Source organism: Rosa rugosa, chromosome 4 (assembly GCF_958449725.1).
Source record: "Rosa rugosa chromosome 4, drRosRugo1.1, whole genome shotgun sequence".
Classification (NCBI taxonomy): Eukaryota; Viridiplantae; Streptophyta; class Magnoliopsida; order Rosales; family Rosaceae; genus Rosa; species Rosa rugosa.
This window is the reverse complement of record NC_084823.1, coordinates 5,253,002-5,278,557: the sequence shown is the minus strand read 5'-3', so window position 1 is coordinate 5,278,557 and position 25,556 is coordinate 5,253,002. Positions and strand designations below refer to the sequence as shown.

General features: G+C 40.7%; 1 protein-coding gene across 1 annotated transcript; it reads right to left on the bottom strand.

The window, feature by feature from the left end:
- Nucleotides 1–8,285: 8,285 nt before the first annotated feature.
- On the bottom strand, nucleotides 8,286–13,556 carry LOC133744212 (uncharacterized). Its single transcript, XM_062172352.1, has 3 exons — nucleotides 11,931–13,556; nucleotides 9,416–10,979; nucleotides 8,286–8,911 (listed from the first exon to the last, which is right to left on the bottom strand). Exons 1-3 carry the CDS (start codon nucleotides 13,554–13,556, stop codon nucleotides 8,286–8,288), a joined length of 3,816 nt encoding a protein of 1,271 aa, XP_062028336.1.
- Nucleotides 13,557–25,556: the final 12,000 nt, after the last annotated feature.

The following is a 25,556-nucleotide window of genomic DNA, read 5'->3' as shown; positions in this document are numbered from 1 at the left end:
TCTTAGGTATCGAAAGATGGTCTTTACACCAATCCAATGGCGGCGTGTTGGCGCAGAGCTATGTCGAGCTAACAAGTTCATTGCGAATGAGATATCCGGTCTTGTGCATTGAGCTAGGTACAATAATGCGCCTATTGCACTCAAATAGGGCACTTCGGCCTCTAATGGTTCTTCGTCCTCATCCCTTGGACGAAACGGATCTTTTCCGGGCTCAAGACTACGGCCGATCATGGGAGTATTCGCAGGCTTCGCTTTATCTTCATTAAAGCGTCTTAGGACCTTCTGAGTATATGCAGACTGATGGATCAAAATCCCATCACTACGGTGCTCGAGTTCTAAACCGAGACAAAACCGTGTTTTCCCAAGATCTTTCATCTCAAATTTGGATTTCAAGTATTTAGCAGTTTCCTTCAACTCATCTAGAGTTCCAATTAGGTTCATGTCATCGACATAAACTGCTACGATTGCAAATCCGGAACTTGTTCTCTTAATGAACACGCATGGGCATATTTCATCGTTAATATATCCCTTCCCAATCAAGTAGTCACTTAGACGGTTATACCACATCCGTCCGGATTGTTTTAATCCATATAGTGAGCGTTTTAATCTTATTGAAAACGCGCTCCGTGGTTTAGAGCCACTTGATTTGGGTAATTGAAGTCCATCTGGAACCTTCATATATATCTCTGAATCTAGATCCCCATAGAGATATGCTGTAACCACATCCATAAGCTGCATGTCAAGTTTTTTGGAAACTACCAAACTGACAAGGTAGCGGAACGTTATAACGTCCATTACTGGAGAATATGTCTCCTCGTAGTCGATTCCAGGGCGTTGTGAGAAACCTTGCGCCACAAGGCGGGCTTTATATCTTATCACCTCATTTTTCTCATTACGCTTTCTAACAAAGACCCATTTATGGCCAACAGGCTTTACACTTGGGGGTGTCTGCGTTACAGGCCCAAATACCTGTCTCTTTGTTAGTGAATCCAATTCAACCTGGATCGCATCTTTCCATTTAGGCCAATCTGCTCTTCGTTGACATTCTTCAACAGAGCGAGATTCGATATCATCATATTCTATAATTCCTTTTGCAATATGATATGCAAATGCATCATCAATCGCCATAGAATTTCTATCTATCATCTCATGTACACTAGTGTAATTTATGGAGATCTCTCTATTCTCTGGAGTTGGTTCTGACATTGGAGCGTCCCCCAATGATGTCTCTTGGACATAACCATAATCCGGAATATTCTCATGAGATGGATTATTCAGATCGATGATTAATGGATTATTCTGTGCCAAAATCGCTTTCTTTCTTGGGCGAGAATCCATCGAACCTATGGGCCTCCCGCGCTTCCTGGCAGGAGCCGTGGGCCTAGCCATGACGTCACCATCATTGAGAGATGGGACGTTGGCGCCATGCTCATATCCTCTTGAGTTGGCGTCATGTCCTCTAGTTTTAGGGACTTTAATCCTTGCAGGCACGTTTGCAGCATGTATGTGTGATCTCGTCACTTTAGCGATATCAAAAAACGCATCAGGCATCGATTCTGCTACGTTCTGAAGATCGAGGATTCTTCGCACTTCAATTTCGGACTGTGCGGTTCGGGGATCAAGATGAGACAGAGTGGGGACAGACCACGACAATTCCTGTCGTTCCTGTTGAACATAGATGTTCTTATCTCCCCCTAATGACGGGAAGACTGTCTCATTGAAGTGACAATCCGCAAATCTAGCGGTAAAGAGATCGCCTGTCAAGGGTTCTATGTAGCGGATAATTGTTGGAGAATCATATCCAACATAAACGCCTAATCGTCGTTGATGACCCATTTTGGTGCGCTGTGGAGGCGCAATAGGCACATAAACTGCACACCCAAATATGCGTAAGTGTGAGACATCAGGCTCATACCCAGTAACCATCTGGGACACAGAGAAGGGTTGAGTGGCAGTGGACCTCAGACGAAGAAGCACAGTTGCATGCAATATTGCATAGCCCCAAGCAGAAATAGGGAGATTGGTGCGCATCACCAATGCTCGAGCAACCATTTGTAGACGTTTAATGGCGGCTTCTGCGAGACCATTTTGGGTGTGAACATGAGGAACTGGATGTTCAACATCAATCCCAATGGACATGCAATATTCATCAAAAGTTTTTGATGTAAACTCCCCAGCATTGTCTAATCTGATAGACTTAATAGGATGATCAGGGTGGTGAGCCCGTAACTTAATTATTTGTGCTAGGAGTTTAGCAAATGCAGCGTTCCTTGTGGACAATAGCATGACATGTGACCAGCGTGTCGATGCATCAACCAATACCATAAAATATCGAAATGGTCCGCATGATGGTTGAATAGGTCCACAAACATCACCTTGGATTCTTTGCAAGAATGGTATATTTTCTTTAGGGTCCTTTGCATAGGATGGTCTCGATCCTAATTTTGCTAAAGAGCAGGCTTTGCAGAACGAATGATGGGCTTTAGAAACAACCAATGAGGATTTTGGTTGAGCCACGAAGTCACAATTGACTTTAGAAGCAAAATGTGGAGTAGAAAGAGCATTGGTGGCGTCAATGCCACCTTGAGGCCGCAGGGGGACGGCGGCGCCGGCCAAGGATGGCCGGTCTTGGGGGTGAACGGCGCCGTGAGGCGCAGGTGCTCTTTCGGTGTCCAAAATCCGATTTTTACTTCTTTTTGTTCTGAAAAATGGATGTCCTTGTGAAGTCTTTAATATACGGATCATCATGTCACGACCTGGGTGTCCCAAACGGTCGTGCCAAAGCCTATATGTGTCGGAATCCCATAAATCATCTCTCATGACATGGTTGGATTCAATGACTCGAATAGTGGTTGCATACAACCCACTAGAGCGACACATAAGTTTCTCTAAGACTCGTTTATGTCCGTAGTCATTAGAGGTGATGCAAAGGAACTCTTGTTCATTCTCACAATGTGTTTCCACATGAAAATCATTGGCACTTACATCTTGTAAGTAATAAAGTTCGAAAAATATGTCCATGGCATGAGATAAAATCAATCGATACTTTATTAATAATTGCCAATGATTACATCAAAGTTTCTTGACCAAAATCTAATCCAACATAAAAATCAAACCGTAGACAAATCGTAGTCACTCAATCCGTTCGGTAATTTCAATTTGGTTGTGACCAGGTAAGGTAAGGCGAGATTTTGGTGGAGCGTTGCTCACTTTTAAAACCGTTCTCTCAGATCAAACCTTGCCTAGACATCACAAGTACTCTTGAGTACGCCTAGAGGGAAAGAGTTAATACAATAAGTCATTTTATTGATTTAAGGCATAATTGCCATTACATAATTCTTGGAAAAATGAAAGACTATAAATAAAAATCTGCGCATTTTGTCTTCATCGCCAGATTTAAAGTCTTTGTGAACTCGAAGTCTTGATCACCATGATGCGACTACCTCCGTAGGTACATTGCAAATTCAGGTCCATTGATCAGACGTTCCATATCAGAAATAGACACCATAAAGAGGATTCTCCCTTGATTGAGGCGCATTGGCGCAATATGCATAGTCCCTAGGACTGGTGGCGTTGGAAAGTGGTGCCCATGGCCAACGTTGGCTCCATGGTTTCCAACCCTATTTCCCTCAAAATCACACCTCCTATGGTCGTGTGAATGTCGCCTTGAGCGATTACCTTCTTGAGCATTTCGATCATATGGATCATGACGTCGATGGCGACTTTCTCTAGCCATAGGACGATGCTCTTGATAGCTATCTTGAAGCCTATCAAATTCTCTTTTCACAAGTTCATTGCCATGTCTTTCAGCAGTGGCCATAGCTTCAATAAGCTGTTGGAAACTTGTGATCCGTCTTGCATTTACATGAGTCCAGAATAAGTCAGAGGACCTCATAGCACAGGCGGGGAAGGTATTGAGGGTTTTCTCAATCAACTGGTCTTCTGTGATCATCTTTCCACAGAGACGCATCATTACTCTGATGCGGAGGGCTTCCGAATAAAATAGCATGACCGTGTCAAATTCAGAGAAGCGAAGATCTTTCCATTCTGCTTCTGTATTCGGAAGGATGGAGTCACGAACATTGCCATATCGTTCGCGAAGCGCTTGCCAAAGCTTTATAGCGCTATCCTCATTTATGAACTCAAACTGGAGGTCACTATCCATGTGACGTTTCATGAAGGCAATTGCTTTAGAATTATCTTTCTCAGTTTGAGGGTCTGGAGCTGTTTCTATAGGACAAAGCTCTTGGATTGTATGCAATAAATCTTGGGCAGTAAGATGGGTCACAATGTCAATGGCCCAGTATAAATATCTTTTGCCTGCATAATCCAATGGAACAAAATCGAGTTTGTTCGTGTATGTCATCCTGAAAGATGAAACAAGAACAAGTTAGTTTCGGAGTCAATGCTTCCACGACAACTAATTATTGAGATTTCCGAGCTATGCTACCAAGAAATCGATTTCCAAGAAAATTGGATTAGACCGAAACAATGATGTTTATAAGGTCGTTAATCGATGCTTGCGGACGCTCTTAGTCCGAAGTCTTACGAACGCTCTTAGTTCGTTTATAGCGCGAATCCCCACGATTCCGCTTTCTCAAAATCGAACCCACGTTATAAGAAAGGTGGGATGAAGAAGAAGGGAGGTTTTTAAGTCCCCGAGAAAAGAAGAAGAAGTATTTAAATTTATGAACTTCAAAACTTACTCTTGAATACTTACTTGTATTTGGATCACGCGCGTGTCGATGCAGGCGTGATGGAGCAAAGCAATCCAAGTAGATGCGTGCAGCGAATGCGGGGCAGCAGGGGCTGCGGTGGTAGTAGTGGTGTAGGAGCAGCGAAGGCAAACTGCAGGGGCAGCAGCTGCAGTGGCAGCAGCAGAGCTGGTCGTAGGGGCGCGCTAGCAGGTATGCGCGCGGGCTGGCAGGTATGCTGGCCGAAAGGGCTGCAGGAGCAGGCGGGCTAGCAAGGGGCTAGGTGCAGGGATGCTTCTGTGGCAGCAGGCTGGAACGCAGGGCTGCAGGGAGGGGGCAGCAAGCAGCGATACAGGGGCGTGTGGCTGCGGGAGCAGCTCGCAGGGCAGCAGGGGCTGCTGTGCAAGGTTGCAGGCGGGGCAGCAGTAGGCGCAGGGGCGCACGCGGGGCAGGCTGCAGCGATGCTAGCACGGGCTAGGGGCTGCGGCAGTTTTTGGCGATATGAAATTCTTTTCGGGTTTTGGCTTTTTGGCTTTTGTGGTTTAGGGCTCGTGCTGATAACGTGTTTAAGTAAAATAGATTCGAGAGAGAATTGTAGAGAGAGATGTGTGTATTATTATTGAGAATAGGAGCCCTATATATAGGGATTACAAAGTACTAGTTCTAATGTTACAAGGAATACCAATCCGTGTAGGATTGAGAAATCTAGAACCTTCTCTCCTATTGCTATTCCTAGTTTGATAAGGCACACTAAGTCGATTTTCCTTCAACACACACATTATATTTGTCGCATTTATGCTCCTATCAAATTCCCCCACACTTATCTGTTGCTAGTCTCTTAGCAAAATCAAAACCAAGAAAATAAAACAAACACTCAACACAAACTATGCCTTCAACATTGTTGTCTCAGAAACCTCTTACTTTCATAGCATCAAGATTGGTACGCAACCAAGATTCAATCATGAGTAATTCGAGAGTTAATTAAAACATATATTCCACATATAAACATGTAAGACACGGATGTGACAATGGTGATGGGTGGAGCTCAGCATGTATCCAACAAGTATGATTCACACCTCACAGGCCGGATTCACCACTCTTTCTTCTCTCAGATCAAGGCTAATGCTTAAAAGCTTTTTCACTCAAATATATGTGAGAGATGATAATATTTTCGACAAACAAAAAGCTCACATATATAAACAAAGAAAAGGCACTGTCGAAATTTATATATATATATTTTTTCTTTTTCGATCTCATGAAGGATGCCAACTACTTGCCGAACGGACCGAACCATATGCTCAACTCTTGTAGCCAATCTCCACAGATCAAAGGCTGCCCATCTTAAGGATCAAAGAGGTCTTACTTCAAGGTTGTAATGGGGCCAAGGTTTAGGGGTTTAAAGAAACGAAAGGGTAAGGAAAAATCACAAAGTGTTCTAAAAACCTAGCGGAGCTTTCATTGAAGCATTGAGACGTCATCTTTTAGTCACCAAGGCATCTTGCAACGTTGAACTTCATGTGTTATTGAGGGCCGGATGTCATTGTATTGGGCCCTTTCTTCACTCTAACCTCTTCTTGTAGTCACAACTAGAGACCCAAGTACATACATCAATCCATCTCATGCCTTTGCCATATTTTCACTTTTTTTTTTCTTTGCCGTCCATTTTTTCTTTTTCTGTTTTTTTTTTTTTGGGCATATAACAAAATTATTTTTTTTTATGGCAAGGCTTTTACACTTTTTTAACTCAAGATATATGTCTTGATTCCCCCACACTTGCTTCGTTCCATCATCTTCCTTGTAGTGCCTTCAAAATCTTGTATATCTCATGAATTAGCTCCACTAAATCCTTAGAACAAGGGTAGGGATATAACTATACTAAGGTTTAAAGGTTAGGATTTTGATGGTGATGAAAGAAAAAGGTTTAAATGTAGGCTCAAAGGGGTTAAACTAGGGGGTTGTACATCTTGTGTACACAAATGGGGACACAGGCTATTTTTTGGCTTTGGTGGAAGTTCCTAGGTGCCTTTATCCTTTCCAGAATCAGGAACATGTATTGATAAAAGTTTCGACCGGTACAAGAGCAAGTTCTAGTAATCTCTAGAGTCCGTTAAACTTAATATGTGGCAAGTAGTCAATCAAAGAGAAAGATAATGAGATCACTAAGCATCGCCAAGAAAATAAGAATATATTTTTTCAATAAACACACACAAAGAATGGCAAATAGGCTCAAATTCTCACAAGGGTTATTATGAATCAAAACTCATCATCAACATGCTCATAATTCTGTACCAAGGTCAACAAAAACCACATCTACTACACAATCATATGCTTTCTATATATCGTAATTAACCAAAGAATTCTTTTAACATCATCTCAATATTGTGATCCTCTTTTTTTTATCCATAATTTCAGAGATTAAGTTCATCCTAGACAGTTGAAAGCAACCTAAGACTCGAAAAACAAAACAAGAACTAAAGACTCTAAAAGACAGAAAATAACTAACGAAATTTTTTTTTTCTTTTTTCATTTTTCACATAAGACTCAAATTCCCTTCCCCCACACTTGAATCATACATTGCCCTCAATGTATGGCAAATTAAATCAAACAAGGCATAATAGAAGCGTAAAGAAGGGAAATCAAAAAGAAGAAAGGTGAGAAGGTTGATAGAAAATCTCCCCCTTGTAGACCTCCCAACGCTCGCGACCTTTGGAGATGACAACAAAGACCCCAACCTCAAGACCAGAAGGTCTTGACTTCCTAACGTAAGCTCCGTGCTATATTGACTCCAAAAGAAGTGATGATGGGTTGAAAAGGAGGGAAGGAACGAAAAGTGCACTTTCTACTTCACAATTTTGTGTCATGAGGCCAACTTCCAGCCCTTATAACTTCTGCAGGGACTGCCCGCTGGATGAGATGCTTCTGGGAGCTGAAAGTGGGTGTTATAAGCTGTCCGTGCATATGTAGCACGTCTCCTAACTCTAGATAGATTGAAAATGGCAGCCCTGCAAAGTTAGAGGAAAAACAGAAACTTGGACAGAAAAGCTGAGAAAAGGACCTTTACCCACTCAAACCTTTATTCCGGGAGCATCACTGGACCAATGGACGAAATTTTTAGCCTGAATGTAGTGCACATATAGATATTTGATTCCATGTAAAGAATTCCACATTTTGACCATGGGAAGTACGCCCAGTATTGCTGTTTATGTGACACAACTGCGCAGTTTTCTGTTTTCCTGGGCTGACCTTGCTGCATTCAAAGTGGAACTGGGAACGCATATGAACTCCGAATCCAGTTCTGTAAAAACCTACAAAAACTAGACTTCAAGATATTTCAATGCATATATGGTACGTCTTCTGGATCCATCTGAGCGAAAAACGGCAGTCACCCAAAGTAGACTGACTGTATGGTCGGAACTCTGTTTTGACAGAAGTGACACTTTTCACACTTCTCTATAACCTTATGACCTGCACATGAACTAAACACATAAAAAGGAACTAAATAGAAAACGAAGAAAGAAGGAAAGAAACATTTGGGTTGCCTCCCAAAAAGCGCTTGATTTAACGTCTTTCAGCCAGACGTAGTGAATGCTTTTAATCCGTGGGAGGTGGTGTGTCATGAAGGTCCTCTTCCTCCACGTTGCTCTCCTTAAAGGCTTCGTAATATGGCTTCAAGCGATGACCATTCACCTTGAACTCATTGCCTGTTTGCTCACTTCGAATCTGCACAGCTCCGTGGGGAAAAACATAAGTAACAACAAAAGGGCCAACCCAACGTGAGCGAAGCTTACCTGGAAAGAGTTTGAGACGAGAGTGAAACAATAAAACTTTTTGGCCTGCTATGAATGTTTTGCCACGAATCATCTTGTCATGAAAGGCCTTAGTTTTCTCTTTATAAATCTGTGAGCTCTCGTATGCATCATTACGTATTTCTTCCAACTCATTCAGTTGAAGCTTCCTATGAATCCCAGCTTCGTCTAAGTCCATGTTAAAGCTCTTCACCGCCCACCAAGCTCGATGTTCCAATTCCATAGGTAGATGGCAGGCTTTCCCGTACACCAACCTAAAGGGACTTATCCCTATTGGCGTCTTATACGCTGTCCGGTATGCCCACAAGGCGTCATCTAGCCTTTGACTCCAATCCTTGCGACTTGGGCTAACCGTTTTCTCCAAAATCTTCTTGATCTCACGATTGGACACCTCAGCTTGTCCACTAGTTTGTGGATGATATGGCGTTGACACCTTGTGTGCCACATTATACCTCCTAAGCAAGGCTTCGATCGATCTGTTGCAGAAGTGTGATCCTCCATCACTTATGATTGCGCGAGGCATGCCAAACCTAGAAAAAATATTAGATCGAAGAAAATCTGCAACCACTTTGGAATCATTAGTCCGGGTGGCTTTTGCTTCCACCCATTTTGAGACATAATCCACAACAAGAAGAATATAAAGAAAACATTGAGATGAAGGAAAAGGTCCCATAAAATCTATACCCCAAACATCAAAAATTTCAACAACCAAAACATTAGTTAAAGGCATTTGATTTTTAGGTCCTATGTTTCCGGTTCTTTGGCATCTATCACATGTCATACAAAAAGTATAAGCATCTTTAAATAAACTAGGCCAATAAAAACCAGATTCCAACACCTTAAGAGCAGTTTTCTTAGAACCAAAATTACCCCCACAATTTTCAGAATGGCAAAACGTCAAGATATGATTAAACTCACTGTCAGGCACACAACGTCGAATTATACCATCCGCACAAAATTTCCAAAGATAAGGATCATCCCAAACATATTGCCTAGCATTCTTTTTAAGTTTTGCATGCATAGAACTTGACAACGTGTTTGGTATTTTTTTAGTTGCTAAGAAATTGACTATGTCTGCATACCAAGGTTCACTTACCTCAATTCCGAAGAGTTGCTCATCCGGAAAAGTTTCCACAAGAGGTATGGCGTCCTCACCATGTACAAGGCGGCTCAAATGGTCTGCAACGACATTTTCACTCCCCTTTTTGTCCTTAATTTCGACATCAAATTCTTGTAGAAGAAGAATCCATCGAATTAGTCTCGGTTTTTCTTCCTTCTTTGAGAGTAAATACTTCAAAGCTGCATGATCAGTATAAATAACAACTTTAGTTTGAAGTAAATAAGATCTAAATTTATCCAAAGCAAAAACAACAGCTAATAATTCTTTTTCTGTAGTCGAATAATTCAATTGAGCATCATTCAAAGTTCGAGAGGCGTAGTAGATGGCATAAGGCTTTTTCTCTTTTCTTTGACCAAGTACTGCGCCTACTGCATAATCTGAAGCATCACACATGAGCTCAAAAGGTAAGGACCAATCCGGAGGAAGCATGATAGGAGCGGAGGTCAAAAGCTCCTTTAATTTCTCAAACGCAACTTGGCATTCATCATTCCATTCAAACGTCACCTCCTTTTGCAAAAGTCGACATAGGGGTCTTGCAATTTTGGAGAAGTCCTTTATAAAGCGTCTGTAAAATCCTGCATGTCCAAGAAAAGAACGAACCTCTCTCACAGAAGTGGGAGAGGGTAAGTAGTGAACAAGATCAAATTTAGCTTTATCTACTTCTATTCCCCTAGAAGAAACAATATGCCCTAGAACAATACCTTGAGTAACCATGAAGTGACATTTTTCCCAATTTAAAACAAGGTTAGTTTCAATGCAACGTTTCAAGATTAATTCTAGGTTTCCTAAGCAATTTTCGAAGCTATCCCCAAAAACACTAAAATCATCCATGAAAACTTCAATTATTTTCTCAACATAATCAGAAAAAATACTGAGCATGCATCTTTGAAACGTACCTGGGGCATTGCAAAGTCCAAATGGCATTCGACGGTAAGCAAAAGTGCCAAAAGGACAAGTGAAATTTGTTTTCTCTTGATCCTCTTGAGCTATGCATATTTGATTATAACCAGAATAACCATCAAGGAAACAATAAAAAGAATGACCAGCTAACCTCTCAAGCATTTGATCGATGAATGGTAAAGGAAAGTGGTCTTTCCTGGTGGTGGCGTTAAGCTTCCTATAATCGATGCAGACTCTATGGCCAGTCACGGTTCTTTGGGGCACAAGTTCATTCTCTTCATTCTTCACAACCGTTATTCCGGACTTCTTTGGCACAACTTGAACTGGTGAGACCCATTTACTGTCCGAAATAGGGTATATGACGCCACAGTCTAGCAATTTGATGACTTCCTTTTTCACAACTTCCATCATTGGAGGGTTGAGACGACGTTGAGCCTCTCTAGTTGGTTTTGCCCCCTCCTCAAGAAGAATTCAAGGCACACAAGTGGTGGGGCTTATTCCCTTGATGTCAGCTAATGTCCATCCAATTGCAGTCTTGTGTTTCTGTAGCACTTTTACAAGTTCTTCTTCTTGAGATGGCGTCAACTTTGATGATACTATGACAGGCAACGTTTTGTCATCTCCTAAATAAACATACTTCAAATGATCCGGTAATGGTTTGAGCTCAAGAGTAGGGGCCTGAATCACTGAAGGAAGAGGTTTATTAGTAGATAACTGAATTGACATAGAAGGAGGATTTTTACCTTCATAACGCAGAGGAGTTTCAATGGAGGAAACATCCTCCAATGTTTGAGGGTCCAACGTTTGCTGAAGGCTCTTCATGGGAACCTTGACGCCACCATGGGTGTAGCCAATGCTTTGCTCAATGGTTGTGACCAACGTATCCTCTCTTATTGCTTCCAAAACTTTCTGTGCAAGATTATCAAGTATGTCAATAGAAAAGCATGAATCAAATTCAATTGGATACCTCATAGCCTCAAAGATGTTGAAACCTATCACATCTCCATCAAATTCCATGGTTAGAGAGCCAGCATAGACGTCAATTTTTGTCCTAGCAGTCCGCATGAAAGGTCTACCCAACAAAAGTGGCGTTGGGTTTATGGTGGATTCCTCCATGTCCAAAACATAAAAATCCGCGGGGAAGATCAAGTGATTAACCTGCACAAGCACATCTTCCAACAATCCTTTCGGAAAGGCCTTAGATCTATCCGCCAATTGAATAATTACATTATCAGTTTTAAGTGTACCTAGACCTAAAGATGCATAAACAGAATAAGGCATGACATTTATAGATGCACCTAGATCTAACATGGCATTCTCAAATCTAGTGTTACCAATAACGCAAGGAATGGTGAAGCTTCCAGGATCTTTGCATTTTGGGGGAAGTTTCCTTTGAATAACAGTTGAGACATTCTCATTCACCTTCACAACCTCCTTTTCTCGAATTCTCCTTCTTGTTGTACACAGCTCCTTCAAAAACTTTGCATATTTGGGCACTTGCTTTATAGCTTCAAGAAGGGGAATGTTGACCTGCACTTTTTTAAAAGTATCCAAAACAGCCATGTCGCTTTCTTCTTGTTTGGATTTAGCAAATTTGCGAGGAAAAGGCATAGGAGAAAGGAAAGCATTAGTAATAACTGGAACTGAAGAGTTAGACAAATTACCTTTGGTTTCTGGTTTCGTTGGGGATTGCAATGAGCTTTCAATCCTGGGCATAGCAGATTCTGGGATTGCAAGGTCAGTTTCAATCCTGGACGTTGCAGATCCACTTTTATCCTTTCCTTTTGAAGTTGGCGTCATGCTCTCCTTTTTCTGCGTTGCAGGATCTTCTTCCTTGTCATTCTTCAGGACAATAACGTCCTCCTCATCTTCTTGGACAACCTGGTTCTTTTTTGACGTCATAGGGGGGTCTATGGTGGTCCTTCCACTCCTTGTTGTTATGGCTTTTGCTTGCTCAAAGTGAGGATTAGGAATGGTGCCACTTGGGAGCTTACCTTGCTCATGAAATTTCCCCATGAACTTCACTACTTGGCTCATTTGCTTCTTCATCTCTGCCATGTCAGTACCAATGGTGTTGATCTGTCTCTCATGATTATTTTGACCTGCAAGTAAAGCTTGAGTAGACTTTGCTAATGCTTTAATCAATTCATCATTAGAAGAAGAAACATTTGAATTAGAATTTGAAGCATTGAAAGAAGTAGGGTTTAGAGGAGCCTGAGGCTTTGGGGAGAAGCCAGGAGGACGTTGATTGAAGGCTTGAGAAGCTTGCGCTTGTTGGGAGTTTTCATTGTCCCTCCATCGAAAATTTGGGTGATCCCTCCATCCAGGGTTGTAGGTGTTAGAATATGGGTCATTCCTTGGACGTTGGTACCCTTGTTGGAACCCTAGGGCGTTGACACCTTCAAAGTTTCCTCCTTCCATGAGTTGAGGGCATTGGTCAGACATATGCCCTTGCATTGAGCACACTCCACATGCCATAACTTGTCCATGTGATCCCTGAGACACAAGAGAAGTAAGTTTGTTAATTTTCTCTTCCAATTGAGCTAAAGTACTTACCTCATGGACCTTTTCACGAATGGTGGTGGTCTTGGGCCTAGAGCTTCCATATTGTTGTTGATTCAAGGCCCTATTCTCAATAAGTATCATTCCAGCCGCAGGCTCCTTGTCAACAAAAGATCCACCAGAAGCTGCATCTAGCATGTCTCTTTCCAAGTTAGTGAGCCCATCATAGAAACAAGTGAGCAAGGTCTCATTCTTCATTCCATGTTGAGGGCATTGAGTGGTGAGAGACTTGAACCTTTCATAGTAATCTGCGTAGGACTCATCTTGCCCTTGTTGGATTCCACTTATTTTCTTCCTCAACATGATGATGCGAGATGTAGGAAAGTACTTCTCAAGAAACGCCTTCATCATGTCTCCCCAAGAAGTAATTCGTCCACTAGGCAACTCATAAAGCCACTGCTTAGCCTTGTCAGCCAACAAAAATGGGAAGGCTTTCAACTTCAAAATATGCTCATCAGCTCCTTGAGGCTTCATGCTAGTGCATATGAATTGAAATTCCACCAAGTGGTTGCTGGGATCTTCCATAGAGAGTCCATGGAATGTAGGAAGACGATGAAGCAACCCAGACTTCAACTCAAAATCAGCTGTTGCTCCCTCAACTGCATCAGGTTAGGTTATACAAGTGGGGACGCCACCTGGTGGAATCACAGAGGTTGAAAGTTGCCTAATTGCGAGAGCCATTGGTTGAAGTGTTGGCGTTGAAGGTTGCTCTTGGAAGAGTAATGAGATGTCGTACACATCCTCTTCTTCTTTTGGTGAAGACGAGCTTGCTTCCTTAAGCTTTTTGTTGATTCGAATTGTTTTCAGAAGTTCAGGATCAAAAGGAACAAGCTCACCTTTTGGATTTTTCCTTGTATGCATAAACGATTTGAAGAACCTGAGGAGCAAACAAGAATGGCGTTAGAAACCTAAGAAGAAAAAAGAAAAACAAAGGGAATTAAATATAGGGGACGAAATAATGAAAGACTAACACAAAACAAATTTTATTTCAACTAGAAATCATAAATCAAGTTAGAAAAGAAATAGAATTCTAATCGTTAACAAAAACTTTCTCTCTAATTCGTTCGGTAACTCCTTTCCAACACGACCAGGTAGGTAAGGAACGATTTTGGTGGAGACAAAGCTCACTTGAGAACACTTCTCGTATCCAGACCAATCCTAGACATCGTGTTGTAATAAGATGCGCCTAGAGGAAGTAGAGATAGAGTCAACGTTAAAAACAAGAATTCTAAAACTATTCAAGTATGATTTACAACCTCTAACCGAAACTTGAATTAAACTAAAAATTAAAATTGTGAAAAATAAATATTTTTCAATCCCCGGCAACGGCGCCAAAAATTGATACGCCCAAATTAGACGCTCAACTTAACCCTGCAAAATGTAGTTGTTAGTATAGAATAAGTAGGGATCGTTCAAGCCGGGGATTGAGGGTAACAAATTAATCACACAAAATAAAAACAAACTAAGTTAAACTAACTAAAGCACAAAACAAATAACAAAACTAAGAAAAAGAAAAACGTCAAAGAGGGAAAAAGATGGCAGGAAACAGAAGGGGATAGAAAGGGGCTCTGCAATCCTAAGTTGAAACAGATTTTGGGGTTTTTTTGGTTTTTGACGAAAATAAAAGAAAATACTAAAGGAAAGCGATTTTGATTTTAGGTTTTGAGGAAATAAGATGGAGAACATGTTAGAGACTTGGAAATCCACCACCAATTACTTTCGAACAATGTTAAGTTAACCTAGTTTCAATTACTAAGGTGTGAACATAAATCAACCAAGAAACAAGTCGGAGCAGATCATGTCCCTTATTAATGTTTCCCTAATTACTTAGTCTACGTGAACGCACAATAGCTAAGCCTATCAAACATGCAATCAAGGTATAAAACGCTATCCTATCAACAACACATATAGTGTCAACATATTTGAAGCATTAAGATCTCATGGAAACGATTGATTATAGAGTTGCAGTCTAGTGTGAAACGCCTACCTAGCATGCTCTTCTAATTGTTTAAAACATCAGCTTTTGTCCAAAGCCTTGCATACTTGTGGATTAGAAAACAAGACGATTAGGTGAATTATTTTCTAAGCCTAGCTCCAATTACATGCATATATCCTAAGTGTCGACCCAAAGAACATAAACACATAAAAGTTTTCAATCAAGCAGAAATAAACAACCAATTCACACCAAAGATCAAGAAACTAGATTTAAACAAACATATGTTCTACATAATTGGGGCTTCAAACCTTGCCCCTAACAAAAAGAATGTTAGTTACACATTGTTTTGAAAACCAAAATAAAACAAATAGAGAAAAAGAATAAAAAGATGATGGCGGATGAATAAGACAGAGAGATAGAAGAGAAGGTGAAAGGCGTGGTCGTCCTCTGCAGCGTGTGTAGAAGCTCAATATATATAGGAGCTAGAAGTGCAGCCCTAGTTTCCTTCTTCAACAATGCTTTGAAAACCTTCCCTAGTTGCTTGAGGATTACTCTAATTGGTGCACAATTAAATGATTTTCAAGCCTTAATAATCTTCTAAAAATCTTGAGGAATCATTATAGGACTCTCCTTCATATTTGCAGCAGCAATAACCTTCCAAAAATGCACCCAAAATTCGTTCATAGAAGATTTCTGCCAAACTGTCCTGTTTTGACTAGGATTCGATTTCTGACTCTGAAGCTTCCTTCTTGGACAAGAAACGACTTCGTCTTGACAAGTTTCTGAAAACCTTCCCTATTCTATATTGATCAATAACCTTCTGGAAAAACTCCATGTAAGTCACCGGAAAAGATCTCACAAAAAGCTTCGTGAAAAGCTGACAGTTTCTGCCTTATCGGGAAGCCTACTTTGCGCTTGGTTTCCTACTGCCTCGTTGACAATTCTGACCATTTATTTGGCTCTTGTTGAATTATAACATCATCTCTTAAAGAATCGATGGCCCTTTCTGCAAACGTGCATCTGGACGAATGCAATAATTACTCCTCAAAACCGTTCCCAGAAAGCTGATTCTGAAACTGCAGTTTTCTGCTTTGCAGCAACTGTTTTGCACAACGATTTCCGTTGACTTCCCTTGTAATTTCCAGCCAAAAGGTTGATCAAACTTGGTCCTCTGCATCATTACTTCATGATCCATGGCTTTGTTGCTCCTTTTCAGCTCCTATTTCTCTTTAATCACTCCACGAACTACCTACAAAGAAAACAAAATTAAAACTGACTTTTTAAAGGAAATAGCTAAGAAAAGTGTAAAGGATCACACATTATATTTGTCGCATTTATGCTCCTATCAAATTCCCCCACACTTATCTTTTGCTAGTCTCTTAGCAAAATCAAAACCAATGCAAGAAAATAAAACAAAGACTCAACACAAACTATGCCTTCAAGATGCATAGCCACAATTTAATACTTCGTACTCTGCACTCTCTTCTCATCATGTCATCCATATATGGTTCCTTGACTTCCTTCTGCAATGTCATTTGGCCTCATTTGAATAATTGAACCTTTATCTTCTTTCTATTATTCAACTACAAAGTTACAAACTACATACAGAGTTACAGACATAGTCACAGACTACACAATATCAAATCTCTCCTCACACAGATTTGCATTTAGAGAATTACTTCTCACCCAAAATCGCCTTGAGGGTATTTCTCCTCACCTAGATTCGCCTTGAGGGGATTTTTTTCCTCACCTAGATTCACCTTGAGGGGATTATCTACTCACCTAGATTCACCTTGAGTGGATTTCTCCTCACTCAGATTTGCCTTGAGGAGATCTCTCTTCACACAGATTTTCATTTAGAGAATTAATGACTTTTTTTAAAAATATTTTTATATCAAATTTTACAAATATTTATTCACTTTATCGGGGATATATCGCAAATATCTAATATATCGGGGATATTTGACGATGTCGGAGAAATTTCGCAGAAACGGTAGAAGATAAGATATTTACCCCCCAAGATATATCGGTCCGTCGAAAAAAGGAGATATCGGGGGATATATCGGAAATATCGCAGATATTTAAAACCTTGCGCTAGATGAGCCTTGTGATTCCGGTACTTGTGCCTGGAAGGTATATGTATACCAACATACATTTTTGTGCATCTATTTAGGTGGATAGAAATAGCTTATCACACAGTCATTGTCATCTGCTTGCTTCTCTAGAAATGGAAGGCAAAGTACCCGACTCTCAGTAACTCATGATCCAACATTCCAATTTGTAGCCGAGTGCATAAAATAAGCAAAGTACATTCTTGCTTGCTTTGCTTTCAATCGATCATAGTTCTTCCTAGAACTGAAAGTTGCTCAACACCTGCACCTCTCATCGCACCCCCAATGAAGCTCACAGTCCAACAAAATTTAGAATGTAAAATATATTAACTATTCAACTAATCATATAAACATAAAAATACATATGCTGATGATGAATTTCACAGGGGAGAGATTTTGAGCTTTACTGGCCATGTAGGTTCAGTTAGTTCAAGATTGCCAAAAGTTGAACCTCCGAACGTACAGCTCCTAGTCGAACCTCCGATGATAACGCCTTTCTTTCTCCCCTATTTTCACTCTATTACTCTACTCACTGATACACATGCAATTCATTCACCCGGTTGTAACAAAAAAATGTTTTTAAATTAATCCGACAATATTCAGAAGCCTTCAGATCTCCTTTACACCAGTGTGGTATACGTCATGATTTCTACAGTTTGATCGGTGTTCCCTTTTGTGTCACCTGATCCAACAATGCGAAAATTCACAATACATATACTATACACTAGTGTACGTGGTGAAACTTCTCAAATTACATATAATCTATACTATTATTAAGAGATGTCAATGCCAGTAATATTTTGCTCGACGCAGAACTCTGCCTACAAAACTCAGATTTTGGATTACTTCTCAAATTACATATAATCTATACTATTATTAAGAGTGTGTTTGGAGTAAACATCGAATAACTTTGTGAACGCGCCCCATGCGCTGGAAACCTAGAGAACGCCGTCATCAGCCTTTGTTCCTGTCCGGCTGCGCCTCTGCGCTGGTGATGGCTTCTGGCCTAGCCGGCGCACGACAGATGCGGTCGGATGGGTGATCTGTCTCGTGGGCGTGGCTCAAGCTCGAGATCTAGGATCGGGAGATGGTGGTTTTCTCTTTCTTCTTCGGTCGAATGGTGTAGCTGTGTCGTGGCGGTGGGCCGAGATCAGATTGGGATCGGAGTGGAAGTGGGTCGGAGCGGCTTTTGGTGGTTGTCGGTGGCCAGCAAGCTGGGCTCTGTGGCTGGCTGCTGTAGATCGAAGGTTGGTTGGTCGGGATCGGTGGCTTGGTGGTCTGTTTGACGGTGTGGTTTCGACACTGGATGCAGACCTTCTTTTCTCCGGTTGGGGGCAGGTGGGGTTTGCAATGGTTGGAGCGGCCCTCCGATGGACGGATGACGAAGGTGGGGCAACGGTGGCCCAGCGCCAATGGAGGAGAGGAAGGATTGGGGGCGGTGCGATGTAGCAACACATTTGGGCCGGGTTGGTGGGTAACGACCCATCTACTGGTTTGGATTCCTGGGCTGGGACTCGGCCTATGGGCCCGTTATGGGCTGCAGTTTGGGGATGGGTTCACATAGTGGGCTCTACGTCAAGTTTTATTTTATTTATAGTTGTTGTTTGCTTTTGTTGCTTAGTTTGTTTGCGATTATCGGGAGTAATAAGACCCGACACTTGTTGTGCGGGGCTAGTCGGGCTGTGTGCCCGTGTGTGCACTCAAAGTGCCTTGTCTGCTCTGGGTAGGCGGCGAGTTCCTTGCATTTGCAAATGGTCGCAACCTCTTAGTGGCAGTAACCTGTCTGCTCTAGGTAGGCGGCGAGTTCCTTGCTTGGTCAAATGGTCGCTGCCTCTTAGTGGCAGGGTGAAACTTAGTGTCACTGGATGTATTTTTCAGTGGCAACATGATGGGAAAGCTGTGAGTATGGAAATTATGCTATGCTATATTTGAGTTGCAGATTGAGTTATCTTTCCGTTGTGTCACTGCTGTAAAGCAAATAGAGTCGCCTGTAGAGCGCTCTTTGCTAGTTGGTGCTTAATTGAATACAATTGTTTAGTAGAGAGTCATGATATTATTTCATGATGTTCTCTAGGTGCCTATTGTAATAAGGGGTTTAGGCTCAATGTCCCTTCCTTGTATTTGACAGTTTCATTAATCAAGGCTTGAGGGCAGCCGCACCAGCCCTTTATTCAAAAAAAAAAAAAAAATGTGTTTGGATGAGGGAAAAAATGATGGAATTTAATTGAAAGTAAGGATTTCATAATTCCTACAAGCTAATTCTCTCGTTTGGCATTATCAGATTGAAAATTTTAAATTTCAATGTGGAAAAAAATGAAGGAATTCATTATTTAAATTCTCCACTTCAATTTCCACCAAAATAGGTGTCATTTACAAATTCCTCTGCAGCATTCAATTTTCATTTCCAAAATAAGGCTTTTTTCTATTTTATTTTTTTTATTGGGCTAATTACTGTTTACCACCCTGTGGTATGGACCTCACATCAATTCAGTCCCTCGACTTTCAATTTCATCAAAAACACCCTCGTACTATCATTTTCTTGTCCAATAGGTCCCTTCGACTCAATTTCGTCAATTTCAGCCATTAACTGCTGACGTGGCATTTCCAAATCATCAAAAGTGGGGCCCACACAGATGTGAAATTCCCAAAATGTCCCTGACTCTATTACAGCCCGAAATCCTATTGATGTGCTTATATTTTCCAATATTTTTGTGCTTCTTAATCTTGATATTTATGTCTAGTTCTCCTTGTTTATGGTTCATTTACTTAGTTTAGTGTGTTTATACGTATGAAGAGCAAGGATGAGAAAAAGAAGGAAAAAGAGAGGAAAAGGATTGAAGGGTGCTTTGCAATCCTAAAAACTGAAGCAGCTTCTGCAGAACAGCCAACTTTGAGGATTAAACTGTACTGATCCAGAGATAACCAGAAGACGAGCCTTATATGCACGGAAATCCCTGAATGTATAGTTTCTGGAGAATTTTACGGTTCGTGATTTCGATATTCCTAGAGAGAGATATGGCTGTTTAAGTACAGGCAGTTCAGTCAATATGCGAATCTATGATGTTTTCTAAGAGCTCGAGTTTTCAAGGCCTGAATGACTTAGCAAAATTCTGGAAAAATTAACATAGCATTATGGACCGTTTGAGAGCCCAAACATATGTTTCCTTGGAATTTTAGGATGCCACATCACCTTTCTTTTGTGCTAAGTTATTAAGGAGTTCCAGAGGCCTAAAGCAAGAAGGAAAAGTTGCACCTTATAAAAGGAGAATGTGTCAAGATAGAGAAGTACCATTCAATATCAGATTTTCATCAAAGGAAGCTGCTGCCATCGCCCTGCTCACCTTCCATCTCCATTCAACAAGTTCTTTTATGTTTTTAAGATTTTCTATTATGTTTTCTTTGAACATGAGTAGCTAAACCTCTTTTCTAGGGCTAGGATGAGGCCCTAGCTTGATTGTTTACATGTTTTGATATTCAATTGATGGATTATTAGTTTCTTTTTAGATGAATTCTTAATCTCTGCTTGAATTGTGCTTATGTTAAAGTTCTATTGATTCGCGACCTTTAGGGCTTTGCATCTAGTTATCAGAAGATGAATTTGAGGCATAGCTGCAATATAATTCATATTAGCTTCATGTGATTAAGAATTGTAAATTACATTATTACTTGAGAAAGAATAATGATTTGCTTGATTTCCTTGTTTTCTAAAACGTAATGAGTCCTGCATGTTAAATTTATACCTGAGAAGGATAAACTGCATAGTTAGGATATACGACCTTTACCCGAGAGGGAGAGAATCATGCACTTAAGGAAAACTATGGTCTAGAGTACCTGAGAAGGACTTAGATACGGGAATTATCATCTGGAGAAACGAAAGAATCCATTGGTTGGTTCAAAACGTAGATAAGATTGCTTGTGGTTGATTCCGACACCCTAGGCTCATCATCATCATATTCTTACTTTTAATCATTATAAACTCTTTTCAATTTCTTTAGATTCACTTTTTAAGTTTTTATTTTCAAGTTATTTTCCCATTATCATAAACTCTTTCAAAACCGTGAAAATCATAAGTCTTAGTTTGAATCATTGTGTGTCTTAGTCGATTTGTGCTTATTGTTTTGTATGTTTTTCGTTTAATTAACGTAGGTTTTCATATTGTAAATTGACTTAATATCCTCGTGGGAACGACAACCCCTTTTCTTCCATTACTATACTACATCCACCCTGTATACTTGCAGGAATTCCATCACCTATTAAGATTGAATTTTTCCCACCAAAGAAGACCTAAATACTTGTCTTGGAGATGTACATCCCGCCCAAAATAATCTTTCCCGCCAAAGAAGACCTAAATACTTGTGTTGGAGATGTACATCCCGCCCAAAATAATCTATTTGCAGAACATGTTCAAAGTAATAACATTTGACCTGTAAATGTTCAAAGTAACAACATGTACTTCAAAGTAACCAATCTACATTTTTAACCAACATGAAGCACCAATTCTACATTCAAAAGTTTAACAACATCAAACTTTCTTAAAATCCAACAAAATAAGCAGCCCAAATGTTTACAACATATCAAATGTTTGCATTTCAAATAGCTCTAATCATCCTCCCAAAAAATTAGAGCTAGCAACCTAGGTAGCACACACCAAGGTTGCACAAAAAATGTTAGGGCTTGCTTATCATTCCCCAAACTTCCACCTACTTTCCCCCTTGCTTGGAATTCTGGCTAATCCTTTGAGATGATCTGGAAGGTGTTGGAGATTGACCTTTTGATGCTTTACTCGATGTCGGAGGCCTTGTGGTTGCTGAGGTAGATGTGGCAGCAGCAGCAGCAGCTTTGGTGAACTTGGATTTTGTGGCGGTAGCAGCAGGTCTGGTAGAGTTAGCATGGGTGGCAGCAGCAGCAGCTTTTCTAGATGCCTTCAATGCAGCCATCTTCTTCTATACTCACAAAAAAAAAAAAACAGAAACAAGAATATAATTGTCAACACACAGATACCAAAAGCAAAGCATCACTAGCCCAATCACAAACCTATTCCTCAACAAATACACAAAGTTTACAACCTAAAATCCAACTTTCATACCCTTTGATATTCAACCACTTTTAGATGGTTTTTCCTCAAGTCATTCTTACTCAATGGTGGTTTTCTTCTAGGTTTAGGCTGCAAAAAAATTATGGGATCAGCCTTAAACAAAAACATAAACAAGCTGCCCCATAAACAAATTAATTTGCAAAAGTACACTAAACATAACATGAAAATAAATCAGAAATTACCTGGGCGTTTTGAGATGCAGTTCCTTCTCCATTGTTCAGCTTCCTTTTCTTGTTCACATTTGCAACTTGTTTATCTTTTGGTGGAAGATGTCTGTGACATGTCTTCACGTTGTGGCCAACTCTTTGACAATTGCTACACTTCAGGGACCGCTGAACTCTTCCAAGCTTTGTTCCATTTGCAGCCAACTTCTCCAATAAATCTCTAATCCTCTTTGTTCGTGGCCTTCCGGGCTGTCTAGAATACTATGGAGGCAGAATTGGTTGTTCTTCACTCCTAGTCCACATCTCCATTCCATTAACAGGCTTGATCAAATTGCTGTAAATGTTAATGTACGTCTTTTTTAAGTAGCAATCTGCAACAAAGTCTTCCGGATCTGCCCTATTGTTGTATATTGCTGAGACAGCGTGCTTGCATGAAACACCACTTAAGTCCCACATTCAGCATGTGCAGGTCCTTGCAATAAGGTTGACCACATTCTTTGTTCCTTCAAAAGTCTCGACCTCCACGTGGTCACCACCATTCCCGGTAGAAATGCAATCTGAAGCAGCCTTGTTTTTGTTCTTTTCTAGTACTTCTCTAGGCTTGGGGCACAGATTTCCTACCATTGCTTGCATCTTATCCTTTCTGATTTGGTTTCTCTTCATTAGCTTCATTCTGATTTCCTCGAACATACTCACTGGTGGTTTTGCTCTAGCATCAAAAATGAACGAGTTGAAGCTTTCACATAAGTTGTTGATCATAACGTCACACTTCGAGCAAGTGTCGAAGTGTGCTCTACACCAATGCTGTGGAGGCCTATCCTTATCTACAAAACAAGCATGAGAAGCCATTAGTCATATATAGGTCAAGTAAATAGGTAAAAAAAATATATATATCAGAACCTTTGTAATCTCGAAAACTTACGTGTCATCCACTTGTATGCTTCATTATCCAAAGCCTTCATCTCCTCCATTTCCTTTGCAAAGTAAGGAAGTGTAGTTGACTTTGCACATCTCCACATCTGATCCTTTAGTACCTTCCCCGGAAAGAGCTTCGTAAAATTTGTCCACATATGGCGCACATAAAATCTAATCTTGGCTGATGGAACCACTTCTTCAAAGGCAGAGACTAAACCCTTTTGCTTATCGCTGATGAAAGTCCAACCTGCTCCATCCTCAAGTATACTCAGGTCATTGCACAGAAGCTCTAGAAACCAAATCCAGGAGTCTTTGCTTTCCATCTCCACCATTGCATAGGCAATCACCCATGAAGTGTTGTTGGCATCAATTCCAACGGCTGTCAAGAGCTAACCCCCATATGCAGACCTCAAATGGCAACCGTCTAGCCCAATCACAGACCTACATCCCGCTTTGAATCCATTTTTAAGAGCTCCAAGACAGATGTACATCCTTTTGAAGATTGGAAGCTTCTTGCTGAAATCACATTTTATGTCGACGGTTGTAGAAGGCCACCCTTTTCAGCTCATTCCCATAATCCCGGAGTCTGGCATACTGCTCCATGATGGTTCCCTCCAACACTAAAAGGGCTGCTTTCTTTACTCGATAAGCCATCTGCTTCGAGACCCTTACTCTAACTTCTGAAGACATAGTTTGAGCCAAAGATTCTGCAACAAAACAAACAGAAAAAGAGTAACCAACAATACCAGGTTCAGTAACCAAAAAAAAAAAAAAAACAACCATCAAAACAAGCATCGTAAAACTGTAGTATGTTGGGTAAAACTGGGTACTCTAACTTTTCAACTTTCAGCAACCATCGAAACAAGCAAATATATCAAGTAAACAGGTAATTACTCTAAAACTGTACCCTTGCAGGTTTCACTTACTACAACATAATAAACATTGCTCAAAACTGGATGTTTTAACTTAAATCAACAGTAACTCATGCACTTGCGTCAAAAATATGAAAATATACCCAGCAAAAATGTACTTTAACTCATTTCTAATAGCTGTAACCAACCAAACATGGTAAAAAAAGACATGAAAATATCATAAAAGTACACAAACAACAGTAACTTATCAAGTTTAAGCATCTCAACCAAACTGAGCAAAAGCATGAAGAGATTAGAAATGGATACCTGGCTTCCATCCGGTGTTTAGCTTGATCCTTTCCATAAAGCGCTTAGTTAAATACTTAGCACTGACCATGCTGTTATCAAAGACTCTAGTGCACTTGTGTTCAGGTTCATAAGTCTTGATCATAAGAGAGTCCTGATGTTTCATCCTAGATGCATACAGCTCGAATGGACAGTCATCGGACTTGCATATCGCCCTCACCCTTTTCCTATCATTTTTGATAAAAAAATACCTCCCAACCATCTCTAATAGCCCTCTCCCTTATAGCCTCTCTCAAAATGGCACAGCTGCCAAATATCATCCCTTTCTTGAAGACTGGATCCTTCATATCTGTTTCGGGATTAAACTCAAGGAATAGCACTTCCTCTTCACCATCAGAATTCAAAGCAGGCCCCAATCTCTCTTCATCGGACTCTACTGGTCCAAACATATCTTCATGATCAATAAACTCTTTTCCACTTTCCATCTCCACATTGTTCACAGCTTCTTTACTTGGTCCTACCCATTCACCATTTCCATTAACCTCAAACCCTATATCAGCTTCCTCTAACCAATCATCGTCATCAACACCATACTGATCATATTCATCATCTTCAGCTGCAGGTATGTAGTCATCATCCTCATCACTCTCACTGCCATCAAACTCCACTTCATCTACTTGCTCAGGGTTGAACCCGAAGGACTGCATGTAGTCAAGAATATCTATATCTGTCAGCAGCTCCTCCTCTAAACCACTTACACCGTCAATACTTTTCTTCACATCACTTCCCTCAGGGTACATCTTTCCTCTTCCTTTGTCTTTAGGATCTGCTTTAGACACCTTGCTGCCTTGACTAGGGATGCCATCATTAATTAACCTCTCTAATGACTATACCTAGCTGCCTTGTCTCCCTCGTCTCCCTCGTCTCCCTTGTCTCACTAACTTGCGTCTTTTTTTCATCAATGATCTCCTCAATAACACATGTATGCTTCTTTCTCGGCTCATCAGGGAGCTCTTCAATCACCACTCCAGAAGATCCCGACTGACTAAACACATCAAAACCAGCTGGATACATATAGACCTCAACTTCATTTAAG

Coding starts and splice junctions, on each gene's coding strand:
- LOC133744212 (XM_062172352.1), bottom strand. CDS start 13,556: ATGAAGCCTCAAGGAGCTGATGAGCATATTTTGAAGTTGAAAGCCTTC. Junction 10,980..11,930: donor TTGTGAAGGTGAATGAGAAT/GTCTCAACTGTT, acceptor ATTCTTCTTGAG/GAGGGGGCAAAACCAACTAG. Junction 8,912..9,415: donor ACGTTGTGTGCCTGACAGTG/AGTTTAATCATA, acceptor CATATCATCCAC/AAACTAGTGGACAAGCTGAG.